The following is a 14,013-nucleotide window of genomic DNA, read 5'->3' as shown; positions in this document are numbered from 1 at the left end:
GTAGGTAGCAGTGCAGCTTAAGATGCACCATTATGGAGCTCACTGTGTTAACTTAATTTTCATCATCTTAGAATTCAGCCATTGTTAGACTTGGATTAGTTTGGTCTACACTAGTAAATGATGCAATCTATTCTGGAGGGGTAGGAATTGTTCTATTAATATTTGACCACCATAAATTCTTAACTTTTACTGCCAAGTCTTTTTCTGCACTAAAATATTGCTACCTGGAAGCATTTATTCAATATCCAATAAGCTGTGGATCTGTATTCTTTTGGTCCCTCTTTAAATTAAAGTTGATCCTATGCAAATAAGATTAGCTTTTTTTATTTGCTTGAATTTGCTTTTTCCTACTACTGAGTTCAAGACTGCTTCTATTTCTGCTCATGGAGGAAAGGAATTCAATTCCTTCATTTGTTTAGGAATACTTTTTATCAATGTTTTTTCCTCCAACTACCCTATCAGTGTTTTTCTCACAAGACTGTGCTGTGTAACTTGCAAGGATTGCTTTATTGCTGTTTGAAGTTTCATGAAATACTGCTTCAGTGAATTCAAGACTGCATATCGCTTATATGCAGGCACCTCTTTGGAACTCTGGCTTAAAAGTCATCTTTGACTAGGAAGAGCTATAGGAAAATATTACAGAAATGTAATGATGAGATGATAAAAGACAAGGGAAGCTTACCTGTTCAGTGTTTGTAATCAGGATGCTTCTTACAGGTACTGAAATGTAGATACTTGTATTCAATGGTAAGAAAGGCAAAATAGGTGCTAAAGTGAAATGGTGCCTTTTGAAAGAAGCTTGTTTCAACTTTGTAGGATGAAACACTGAAATTTCTTAAGGAAACAAGTAAAAAAGTCCTTGCTGTCTTTTGAATGGGCATCTGTGCTCTGCTGTGTGCTCAGTAGTTCTGGTCCATGGAGAAGTCTTTGACTTAGAATAAAGCCTGGTGTATGCTATGGAAAGAAACCTGATTTTATATCCAGATAGAGCTTTGATGTAATCCAGTATGCCTCTGTTTAGACCACCAGGATCCAGGGGGCATGGAGTACAACTGATGTGTCAGTTTCTATGTCTAGGACTTTTTCCACAGAGAGTAGAATACTGGTATCTCTACTCACATAACTCCCTTCTGCCAGGGTGAACAAAAATCCTAGGGATTATCTAAGAATATTTTAACCTCAAAATAACAGGCTCAATTTTCTTAAATTTCCTTTTTATTACACACAAATGTTATGTAAATATGTGTGAAGCTTATTAAAGATTCCATGTAGTCCAAAGGAATTGAAAAGAATAGTTTGGGAGTATGAATTCAGACTTAGGACAGGCACTCTAGGTCTTGGAAGCACCTGCCCTAAGTCACAAGCAGTCACTGCAGTTTAGCATCACTTGTTTACTAGACCAGGCTTGTACTTCTGAGATGTAATAAATTTAAATGCATTGTATGAGGTGACATTGCTTCAGCATGGCAAGCAGAGCTTTATCCTGTCATACCGTAGTCTGCAGTGGGTGACATGAATTTTGAAAGCCTGTACACGAAGGAACAAGTCTTTTTGCATCCTGATGTTTGTGCTAAAGGCTAATCCCCTTCCTTCTAGGTGTTCAGAGGCGGGCTTAGAAATTAGAGATGCTTTGTCAAGTCTTTTGGGGTAGATACAGAATTGTTCCTGTCATCTTGGTTTCACTGAGCTGTACTTAGAATGCATGCATTGTCTATTAAGATTTTGCAGAACCTAAGCAGAAAGTATTATGTAGTGCTTATGAAACCTGAAATGATGCTTCATGTAAATGCTTTATGCCTCTACGCAGTTCTTTCCTGTGAATATGTGTGGTTTCCTAGACCATTTTGCCTGCAAGAGGTGTTAGTATTAGTGCGAATGTGTCATCTGTAGAAGGTGCCAAGTGATACTTCCTCAGAAAAAGAGTTGAAAGATTTGGTTCTGATTTAGGAGCAATTTTCTCCTTCCTGCTGATCACTGATTGGTGACAAATGCTTCAGAGGAATGAAACTTAAAACTTAAATATGGATGAAATCTGTGCAAAATGCCCTTCTGCATGTGAATACTGAATTTAGAGAAGCTCTCCTAGAAGCTGGCATCTGTTTGTGTGTCTGCAGTCCACACTAATATTGTTAGCTATTGTGCAAGATCTTAAACGAGAAGATAACTCCTGAAGCACTGGAGATACAGTCTATTTTGTGTTAACAGAGTCAGCTATTTGAACCTGACCAAGTCACTACAGTAATTAATCAAACTAGTGCCAGTTTGGGTTGAATCTGGCAAACTTAGGTTTCCAGAAAGTAATGAGGAATAAGTTTGTTTCAACTTTTTTTGGGAAGCACTATTCCATTCATAGCCATAATTCTGCTTTTAAACAGGATCAAAAAAGTAAATTGTTAAAGTTATTTTTAGCAGGGTTTAATATCTGTGAATATAATAACTATTAATATAAGTGACTTTGCTAGCAGAAACTGTTCCTTTCTTTATATTTGCCAGTGATGACTGGCAAGCAGAGATGCGTCTCCTGTTTAGGTATATAGATAGGACTAATGAAGTATCAACCAATTCTTTTGTGATAAATGATGTCTCTGGACCAAAACAGACCACAAGAGCACTACCCCCATTGAGACAGTTTACAAGATCTGACACAGAGTTAATCAAGTTTCCTTCAAGTATTGCACTGCCCTTTCCTTGTTTAAAACTTCTGACTCCTTGAATAAATCATAACAGCCTCGAGAAGGGTCAGGCAGTCCTAGCTCTGATGTGATCAGCCTGGCATTGTAATGCCTGCTCACATTACCTGTCCTGTCAGATGCATTCTCATGGGCTCATAGCTGAGCCCTGTGCAGATTCAGCCTCATTACCTCTGACATCCCTGGAAGGTGACAGGTTAACTGCAGCAGAAAGTTTTCTATGGGGAGTTGAGAGCAGCTGGGTTTCTTACTGGAAAAGAATTTGGCAGACCTCATTCAGGAGCAGGGATTTTAATTTATATATATATCTTATATATATATCCTTCAGCTGGGACCTTTTGTCTTGCTCAAACCTTAGCAGTGTTAGGAGGCCTAATAGCTCATGCTAGAGCCAGTTTGCCTACATCCCCTTTTGTGTCTGGACCTTGACAGAATAACCAAAAGAGCCTGAATTTTGTCTGCTTAATGAAGTAATTTTATAGTCCCAGGAGTTTTCTTCAGTTTCTCTTTGAAACTGGTTATGCATTTGAATTAATTTCATTTATGTTCTTTAGCCTCCTGTACATTAAAAACCCCAAATTTGTCTTTATGGTGACAGTTTTCCTTGTTAAGACTAAACCTTGTGGAAGCTGTTCTGTGCATTGCAGGTCCAGTCAAGTCTACAAAATCCGGTTGTATCCAATCTTATGCATTTTTCAGGTTGGTCAGCTCTACAGATACCTCAGAAGTCTGAATTGCTGTGATATGGAAATTAATCTGAGGTTTTTAGGTGAGGCTTGAACGTGCTTTGGTAATGCTGCAGTTTTACTGTACCTGGGACATAAGCTACAAGCAAGGATTAGAGAGGTTAGGACTTTTATGTAAGCTTATAGGGCCAACTTTTTGAGGCATGATTCAGTTCAAAATCAATTCTCTGTAGGTAGGAATTCATGTGGATGTTGGATGTCTAAATTGTGGTTAGTGGAATGAGATCTTGTCAGTTTAGGCAATGGAGTTCAGAGTGATTTAATACACCTTGCTATTTGATCAGCTGAATACCTCAACTGACTGTCGAGTGTGAAAATGCGACCCTTAAACCCATGCTTCTGTTGTATTTCATGCTTGAAAGTCTTCAAGCTTGCACAGACTTGAAGGCAGAAAGTGAGCTGGCCATGGAAGGTCATGATGTGGTTGTCTTGAAGGGACTCTGGATCTGTCCTGACATTGCTATGAAATGTCAGCCTGTGTGAAAAGGTGTTTCATAGCTTAGTTACGTACCAGTGAGTAAGGAGGCTGTTATCCCCTTCCAACGCATCTAATGCTTTGTGAAGTGCTTTTGTCTAAGAAATCTGATTTTGCTTTGACAGTTTAGGGAACTCAAATGTTCTGATTCTGGAGGGAAATAGCTTCCATGGATGGTAAATGGAATGATGATGGCTTTCCATGAGATGGATCAGAACTATGGGGAAAAATTACTTGCTTTGTGACAGCCTACCATTTATAAATTGTTCATGGATTTACACTTAAATACTGGGTAAATCTCTGAAATCAATAAGAAATGGCCTGTATCGTGTTCCCTGAAGCAATACTTGAGATACGTGCTGTCAAAAGTTACTGACTTAAGGAGCTGGTATCCATATAAGCCTTTTAGCTCAGCATTTAAAGAGAAAAGACCTATTTCAAAATGTCATTGGTATATATAATAGATCTGTAGTTGTTACATAAAGTCACTGGAAGAAGTTCTTGACTGTAAGAGTGGTGAGGCACTGGAATGGGTTGCCCAAGGAAGTTGTGAATGCTCCATCCCTGGCAGTGTTCAAGGCCAGGTTGGAAAGAGCCTTGGGTGACATGGTTTAGTGTGAGGTGTACCTGCCCATGGCAGGGGGGTTGGAAGTGGGTGATCTTACGGTCCTTTCCAACCCTAACTATCCTATGATTCTATGATTTTAATCACATAAGTAGTTAGAAAACAATTTGTCATCATAGCTTAGATCAATAGGATTTCTTGAAGTAGAAATAAGAACGTGGTTGTATAACCATTGGTTACATGGAGCAACAAGCATGGAATGTAATGCCAGGGATAAATTTTGAGCAAATTTATAGTTACTGACCAAGGTTTGTTATGAATGTTTAAAGCAAAAAAAGAGTGATGGGCTCAAAGTTACACAGGGGAAGCTTAGGTTAGATGTAAGGAAGTTCCTTGTTGTGAGGGTGGTGAGGAACTGGAATGGGTGGCCAAGGAAGTTGTGAATGCTCCATCCCTGGCAGTGTTCAAGGCCAGGTTGGACAGAGCCTTTGGTGATATGGTTTACTATGAGGTGTCCCTGCCAATGGCAGGGGGCTTGGAACTGGATGATCTTAAGGTCCTTTCCAACACTATGATTCTATTGCTGTTTGTGAAGGAGATTAGTTTGATGTGGTAGAATGTAGATTCTTGGAGTATTTATTTTTCTATAGAAACCGTATTTTCTTGAAAATTAAGAAAAATGTTGATGTTTTCCTATTTTCCCTGAAAAAGTTTCCTGGTTTTCCCTTTCATTGTAAGAAAGTACTCAAAATCTTAAAGTAAATATTTTTTCTAGTAACCCTATCACAGAGGAACCCTTGCAGAAAACTAATATGCCAAGAAAGCTTTCTATGACTTTAATGACAATGGCTTGTTTAGAGCATTACAGGGAAGCATTTTGTAAAGCATTTATACTTTCACTAAGTATTTTAAGCAGGATGAACCATTCTCAGCAGAGTTGTCTTGGTGGGGATAAAGGAGGATTACTTCTATTATATCCTCCTTTCTGCTATATATACATTTAAAAATGCTGTAGCATTGGCATTAATTCCTTTTTTGCTGAAATTCATACTGTAGATCAAATGCTTATGCTTGCTTGTGTACATTTTTAGCTGTGTTTTCTCCAAACTGTTTTCAGGAAATAGGTTCAGACTGTGATCTGGTAAGGACATAAATCTCTAGATAACTGTTAATCATGTTTTGATGTGGGGATTCTGAAGAAATCAGTGTTAAGCAGTGATGTCCATAATCTCCATTTTACTATATCTGCAAAGCTGCTTCTTAAAATGAGGATTTATTAATATCTGGAGGAAACAATTTTCAAGTAAAAAATTGATTTGTTTCTATTGGGATAGAATTTTTCCTTTAAAATGTACCTTAAATTGGAAGTTTTTGTAGTTAAACAGAACTCTAAAAAGGAAACAAATGCATGCTTTCTGTCTAGATAACCAATATTTGTGGGCAATACAGATTCCATGGCCAAGGATAGAATCCTGTATATAAGGATTTCGATAAGGAGCTGTAGCACTTCATGGTGTATTTTTACCCCCAAAGCCAGAGATGTAGATAGATGAAGGATGTGCTTTCAGTGATCAGAGGGTTTGGGAAAATACCCCTCCTAAAATCTTGCATTCTTTTGCTCAAGCTAATGTATATTTGGTGATACTTTATAATAAGACTATAGAGGCAACCATTTATCCTTTCAACCCAAACCATTATATGATACACTTAATGTACTGTGTGTGGCATATGCTTCAGAGCTGGTCTAGAAGCAACTTTGTGTTGTGGACTTTTATCTTCTGTTTTCTATACATACTGTCATCCATAATATACTGATTCTTAAGATATCAGAGGCTGTCTTAATGTAGAAACAATCCTTGATTTAACATAGGTGATTCATCCAGTGTAGCATAACATTCATGGCTGGCTCTTCAGAGTTCAGCTATTCTGTAGAAATGTGAATATTGCAGTATCTTCCAGATCAGCTTGTGCTGGAAAGCACTGTGGCTGCTTTGATACTATAATAAAACTAAGGTGATGGTGGTGAACTTGAGGACAGTTTTAGGTATTTACTGCAGTTTGGATATGATTGTGCTGTAGCAGGGAGAAGGGTGAGTGCAATGGGGGTTCTGGCATGTCTGATTCTGAGCCAGACCTAATGAATGTGACTGGTCAGACTTGTACAGAACTGCTTCGATGTCATCATGTTAGCAGGATCCAGTGCACTAATTCAGAAACAATTTACAAGCTTAAGTTGAGTACTGCACCTGAATGTAGGGTTTTTTCTTGTTGCACTTTTGCTCTAAATTTCCAGCAGTAATATTAAAAGAAAGGTGACATTTTATTCATGCTTTGACTGCAATTTAGAAGGCAAGCATGTTTAAGTGTACAATGCATAGCTTTGAACATCACTTCCTAACTGGAACAAAGGCTACCTGACAATTAAAATATAAACCATAAATCATGACAAATTTGGCAAATAAACTCTAAATGGAACCCATGAAATGTGTATATGAGCTATCTTGTGTAAGAGCTAACTTGGGTCTGCCAGGCTTATTTGCTTGTTTCACCAGCAGATAGGCTGGATTTGTTGATCTTGTAATGAAAGCTTGTCTTTGTGGTGATTTATACCTTTCAGGGTGACTCCTACTCATTGATTATTGGGGTAAAGTGTATCAGTAATGATAGTAACTTAGTGGCTGGTATCTTTTGAGTGTTTATGAAATATTTTAAAATTAACCTTTTGATCAGATGTTTCCAGTTTTATGTAGAAGGGAGAAAGCCCAATAGTTTGAACTAAACCAGTACCTGTTAAAAGTAAATGATTTCTACTGAAATGATTCAATATCATAAATGAGCTTCATTTATAGAATAATCAACTGAAATGATCCAGAGCTTTTTGGCTGTCTTATGTTGGAGTGAAAAGGCTTTGGAACTGCACTGTAAGCCATTTGGTAGTAACCCCCAAGTTCATTGTGTTCTTAAGCTACACCTGGAGTTACTGTGTTTTCAGATCAGTAGAATTTGACTTGCAGCTGAAAACCAGGTTTTCCAGACTTGGGATCTATCATCTAATATTTGGAGCATCGATCCACTGAGTAGTTCAGTGGATCTCAGGATACAGCTTACATTCATTTAATGTTGTCTAGGACACATCATATATGTGGCTTGTGTATCTACTTGTATACTTATATAGCTACCACATCATCCAGCTTCAATGCTAAATATTGTTTTGGTTTTGAGAAGACAGCTCTTGGTGCTATTAGTTTTGTAGGTCATGTTTTAGATATGCACAACACACTAAACATTTGGCTTTAATTAAAATACTAGAGCTGGAGTAAACAAACGTGCTTTGGAACACCCAAGCTGTCTTTTGAGCACTGAAGCCTTTTAGTAACTTTGATTACATTCAAAGTGGATTTCATTTTTGCTGCAGGTATTCACTTCCATTTGTCACGATTTATAGTTTATATTTTAATTGTCAGGTAGCTTTTGTTCCAGTTAAGAAGTGATGTTCAAAGCCATGCATTGTATAGTTAAATATATGCTTGCCTTCTCCTAAATTACAGTCAAAACATAAATGAAATTTCACCTTTCTTTCAAGATTACTGCTGGAAATTTAGACTGTATCAGACTGCAGGTATTCAACATGCTGAAGTAATTTCAGTATACTGCACTGTAAATGGAAAAATCTCTCATTTAAAATGTATGCAGTGTTTGGTTTTGTTCCTAATAACTTACAAGGCTATTTTAAAGTAAGCATAAGTAATCTTGAGTAATGCATGAAAAACTGATGTGGTATTCCACAATATGAAAGCTTTCATTTGAGCTTTACTTATGAAAGGAGTTTATAGTTATGATCCTTTATTTAAGGAAACTGTTGACAAGGAGTTACTGACTTTTAGAAGCTCAGTCTTGTTATGTATTGTTTCAATTTGTTTGTTTTCCTTGCAGTTGTACCTCCTGAAATAATAAAAACACAAGTCCAAGGTGTAAGGGACCTCTAGGGAATATCTGGTCCAACCTTCTGTTGAGATTGTGGTTGTAAATTGGGTTACACAATGCCCTGTCAATGTCTCAGAGTGAATATTCTCAGCGAGGGAGATTTCTAACATTTTTGCTGGGCAGCCTGTTTCTGATGAATGTTTTCCTTGGCTGTGTCTTAGGACCTACAAGGAAAACAACAAGTATTCCTGATAAAGCAGAATTAACTACAGATTTAATAAGACTTTGCCTGTTAACTTCAGAAAACCAAGGCCTTAAATTTAGTGGTTTCTGTGGGCTTCTGGAAGGCATGCTGAGGCACATGAAAAGCAACAAGGTGCTTGGTGACAGCCAGCATGGCTTCAGTAAGGGGAAATCCTTCCTGACCAATTTGGTGGCCTTCTGGGATGGGGCTATGGAAATGACAGACAGAGGTAGAGCAGCTGATGTCATCTATGTGGACTTGTGCAAAGCGTTTGACACTGTCCCACATGACATCCTTGTCTCTAAATTGGAGAGACATCAGTTTGGTAGAAGGCTGGATGGAGACCTCAGAGCAGCCTTCCAGTATCTGAAGGGGGCCTATAGGGATGCTGGGGAGGGACTCTTCATTAGGGACTGTAGTAACAGCACAAGGGGTAATGGGTCGAAACTTAAACAGGGGAAGTTTAGATTGGCTATAAGGAAGAAATTCTTTACTGTAAGGGTGGTGAGGCACTGGAATGGGTTGCCCAGGGAGGTTGTGAATGCTCGATCCCTGGTGGTGTTCAGGGCCAGGTTAAACAGAGCCTTGGGTGACATGGTTTAGTGTGAGGTGTCCCTGCCCATGGCAGAGGGCTTGGAGGATCTTGAGGTCCTTTCCAACCCTAACTATTCTATGATTCTTCTATGATTCTATGACTAGTGATGCATGAGTAATTTGGTCAATGATATCTTGGTTCTAACTGATATACATTGGTGATTGAACTTGGAGGTACTAAGGGAGGTAAAAGTTATGCTTTCATACTTGGCAGGCTTTTAATTCTTGCATTTCTTTTTCTGTCTAAAGCTGACTTAGATGAACTGGAGCTGTAGACTGTTGTAGGGCACTGTAGCTGGGCATTTCTTCCATCAGCACTTCCGATGTTGCAACAAAGGATTTTGAGGTGTGCTATCCCATTGCCGAGTGTTTTGAAATTCCTGCAGGGGAGTAGGGAGATCCTTACAGGAGAAGCCCATGTAGGCCCTTCAGTGACACAGTAGTAGAGCAACAGTCAAAACTTACAAACTGCCTCATAAATGTGAGGCCACAAACAAGTATCTTAAGTTTGTTTGTTCTTTAGCATCACTGTTTTGCTTGTGCCTTAACTATCTCTTTAACATGATTATGTCACTTTAGATTCAAGTAGTATGAATACTCTGGCTTTGCAATTTCATTTGGGGTAATAAATATTCATGGACAGTACTTTGCTGATAAATAATCTCTATTGCCTTATTATGTGGACTGGACTTGCGGTGGGTTGATCTTTGTTGGCTGCCAGGTGCCTACGAATCTCTTCTATCACTTCCCTACCTCAGCAGGGTGATGGGGAGAAAGATGAAAAGCTCGTGGGTTGAAATAAGGACAGGGAGATCACTAACTGATTAGTCACAGGCAAAACAGACTCAACTTGAAGACTAATTTATTGCTAATTAATTTTAACAGAAGGATAGAGTGAAATAAAATGAAACTAAAAATAACTTTCCTACAGCCCCCCATCTTTCACAGGTTCAGCTTCACTGATTCTTCTGCCTATGTCCCTCAAGTGGCACAGGGGGATAAGGAATGGGGGTTGTTGGCTCAACACCTCTATTGTGCCATCCTCATGGTCTTCTGCTCCAGCCTGGGATTCCTCCTGTAGGATACGGTTGGAACTGCTCCAGTGTAGATCCCCCAGAGGTTCATAGGTTGTGGTTTAAGTCCAACCATCAACTAAGTACCATACAGATGTTCTTAGTTCTCTGCATAGCTTAATAGAATCCTTAAATTTCTCTGTCACCATCCTTCAAGTTTCATATACATTCCAGAATACAGTGCAGTGATGTACAGAAGGGGACTGCTGACTGTATACAGCTTTCCTCTCCCCCCATGTGTGACTGGGAATACATGCTGTATGGAGCAGTGCTCATGAGAACTTTCACATCTCCTGGCTTTCCCTAAGTCCAGATTTGCATCCTTGAAATGACAATAGACAGATTCTTCCTTTGTTTTTAAAGAAATTGATCTTTTGATGCCTGTTTTCTTTAGCCAGTTTTCCTTTTGAAGCATCTCCTGGGCAGAAGGTCCACCAGTTGTGTATTTTGGTGTTTTCTATAATGGCAAGGGTTGTATTTTCCTTGTTTTTCTTGTTCTTGGTTTTTGAGGCTCACCACATCCTTCTCCATAGTTATCTTAGTGGTGTAATGCCATGATTATGAATCCCAGCTGGCTTTAGTAAACTTCAGTCATCATGGGGTTTGAGTGGCAGTTGAGAAGGTAAGTGTTGATTCTAGTTGGGACTGAATTTATATGCCTCTGTTCTGTGGCTTTGACTCCATGATTGTTCCTGGGTTTTAGAGCAGGGTATGTTATATGGATTACTTTGTAAATCTTCAAGGGAGGATAAGTCAATCAAGGTATTGTTTTTTGGAGAGCTTTGGCTTTGTATCTGTGAGATTGCTGCCAGCTTTGTTTTTATGGTTATGTACCTGGTAACAGTAGTTGAAGAACTGAATTGCAGTTTGAGCACATCTGTTCTCAGTCTCGAGTGGGATAAACACAAAGTTCTCTTTTCAAGTACCTGATTTCTTTGAATTTGGGTACTTCTGTATTTCTCTTGACACCTGGTCGAGTCACTTTCATGCTGTTGAATGTCCCACAGAGTTGTAGTTAATGACTGTAATTTATGATTTAATACTTGTTTGCACCTAAAGTTATTTCAGCAAAATATTCCATTACACTTATTCATTTAGGCTTAAAAATCCAATGAGCTTAATGGTGTTTTGTTTTCTTACAGTTCAACTTTGTGGGGAAGCTTTTGGGTCCACGTGGCAATTCTCTAAAGCGTTTACAGGAAGAAACACTGACCAAAATGTCTATTTTGGGTAAAGGTTCTATGAGGGACAAGACAAAGGTAAGACCTGAGTATTTTAGTGTTTGGTACCTGAATTTTATAGCTTGCCTAAAACTTTTGGGAAGGTGAATGAAACCCTTGCCAAAAATGGGAGCAAAGAAAAAGAGTATCATGTTGGTTAGATTGAGATGGGTCCTGGTTTCTCTTGAATCTGTTCTCACTGAGTATTTTGAAGCTACCATGAGTTGTATGTAGGATCCCAAAATACGTTCTTTGGGTAAGTGGGGCATTACCAGTGGCACGTTCTAGATTGGTCTTGTATAGCTTATAATGAGTAATGCCCAAATGAATGTGGCAATGTTCCCACTTTTGAAGGAACCCCACTTCAAATTTCCTCCAATCGTGTTCATATAGCATTTAAACTTAACACATATTTCTAGGCAAAGGAAAAGAGCTGATGGAAAGAGGTAAAATACAACCAGAAGAAACTTCACAGCACTTTGGTGATGTAGTAAAGATGAAAATGGATGGTACTATGAGCAGATTCTGATAAATACTGCTGCTCAACTTCTGATTTAAAGCAGTAGACTTCAGGGGTTGGTAGCTGCTGCTTGATAGCTTGACAAGTAGGATGGAAAGCAAAAGGCTGTATAGGAACAATAAACTACTACAAGATGAAGTATATTTACTGTCTTTAGGCATATTGCCAGATGCCTTGTGGTGCTATGCATCACAAGCTGTGCTAGTACTCTGCTTTGTTCTGGACCATGAAGGGATGAGATATAGGAGCCAGGTACAAAGCAAATAGGGTAAGCTTTCTCATAAAGCTACTGGTGTGCAGTACTGCAGGGATGTCTATTGAAAGCATGAAGCTAAACCAGATTGCCCAAACTATGACCATTTGGTGTGCTAAGTTATATATGAGAAAATGGAGATTTAAAGGACAGATTGTCTTAAAAGTAGTGACCTTGTTGTCTTTTAGCTCCCTTGTTCCACATCTGGTTTGCTTTCATCCTTGCAGCAGCTCTCAAATCTCCATTGCAGTGAGGAAAAAAAAAACCCCAAAGTACTGTTTTAGCCAGCCAAGCAGCATCCACATGCACTTGGCCCAGCCTAACTGGTGTATGTACTGTCAGGTAATGGAAGGCAGAGTATTTTGTGGGAGCTAAAAATAGTGTCAGTGAGGGTAGCTGGAATGGGAATAAGCTGTGGCTTTTCTGTTGGTCATTGTGGGGAATAAAAAGATCCTGAAATACTAAATGTATGCCCAAGGCTGGGAGATGTAGGCCAGTGGGTGACCTCATTCTCTTTTGTGTGGTGGTTTGCAGTGGGTTGCCAAGCCATGTTACAGAATTGGTGGGGGAATCAAAGTGAACTTTGCAAGTGAAGCAGGAGAAAAAAGACAGTTACCTTAAAAGCTTTCATGGGAATGATTTTAGAACAACCTGCACTGAAATTCTTTTCTGTAAACATTGCTGATTGAAATCCTTTTCCACCAAGCACTGCACATGAAATGGTGACTTTTTTGTTGTGTGTTGCTGTTAGCTGACAAGCTGAGTGCTAACCACAGAAATTTTCTGAATTCTCATTTCTCTGCACATCCAACTGTACAGGGATCCTTCTAAGGGTAGGGAATGGTTGATAGCATATATACTAAACCACAAAGTATATGGAGAACTTCACTAATGAAAGCATATAGCTTCTGGTGCTAGATGTTTGTTCATATATCTTGAATAACTGTGCTTTAAGTATATATTTAAGTGTGAAAATGTGCCAATTAAAACTAAATAGGATCTGTAGAGTTTTTACTAGTTTACTGCTGTTTCTTATTCTGTTATTTCTTGTATTGACAAGAAAACAGTGTGATGGCAAAGTCTAATCTTGCTGACTCTGACCTTTTCATATTCCTGTTGTGGATGCTGTAACAGCTAAATACTTTCTGTGAGGCTTAAAACATCCCCATAGTCAAACATGAAGTATGATGACATGAATGATATTTATGAGAAGCAGAAATGGCTTGTCACTTGCACACCTTAACTCTTAATTAAGGGGTGTGCATGGGAGATTTCTACTATCTTTGAACCAATAAGTTTAGAAATCTATAGAATTAAATACTTAACCAGGTGCATCCCATATGCGATAAGCCATGGGAGAGTTTTCTTAGGGCTTTGTTTTTAAGATAGCATTATATCAAATTCTTAGTAGTTCTGTTATTTGGTAATGCAATGAAATTACTTTAAATGATGGTTTAGCTTCTTGGAAAGCACCTTTCAGATGTTGGATGAGAAGCAGCCTATCTGAGAGTAATATATGGCTGTTAAGTCTGTGAACTCTTCACATGTGAATGCAAGTATTTGGGAAGTGAGCTCAGCTCCACTACCTGGAAGTAGTTTTTCAGTTGTATTCAAGTGGGTTGGGTGAAGCAGAATAAAAGTAATAAACTCCTTTGAAATAGCTAGTGAACTCTTTTACTCTAATATCCTATTCCCTCCTCATAACATTG

General features: G+C 38.7%; 1 protein-coding gene across 2 annotated transcripts in view; it reads left to right on the top strand.

Moving 5' to 3' along the window:
• Positions 1–14,013, top strand: part of KHDRBS3 (KH RNA binding domain containing, signal transduction associated 3) — an 83,655-nt gene that overhangs the window by 25,347 nt on the left and 44,295 nt on the right. For both annotated transcript variants that reach the window (XM_005145498.3, XM_031045773.2), the window contains exon 3: positions 11,454–11,570. In XM_005145498.3, the coding sequence (XP_005145555.1) occupies positions 11,454–11,570 (117 nt within the window). The remainder of the gene's footprint in view (positions 1–11,453; positions 11,571–14,013) is intronic.

Source organism: Melopsittacus undulatus, chromosome 1, assembly GCF_012275295.1.
Source record: "Melopsittacus undulatus isolate bMelUnd1 chromosome 1, bMelUnd1.mat.Z, whole genome shotgun sequence".
Taxonomy (NCBI): Eukaryota; Metazoa; Chordata; class Aves; order Psittaciformes; family Psittaculidae; genus Melopsittacus; species Melopsittacus undulatus.
The sequence above is the reverse complement of the archived record's forward strand: the minus strand, read 5'-3'. Positions and strand labels throughout refer to the sequence as shown.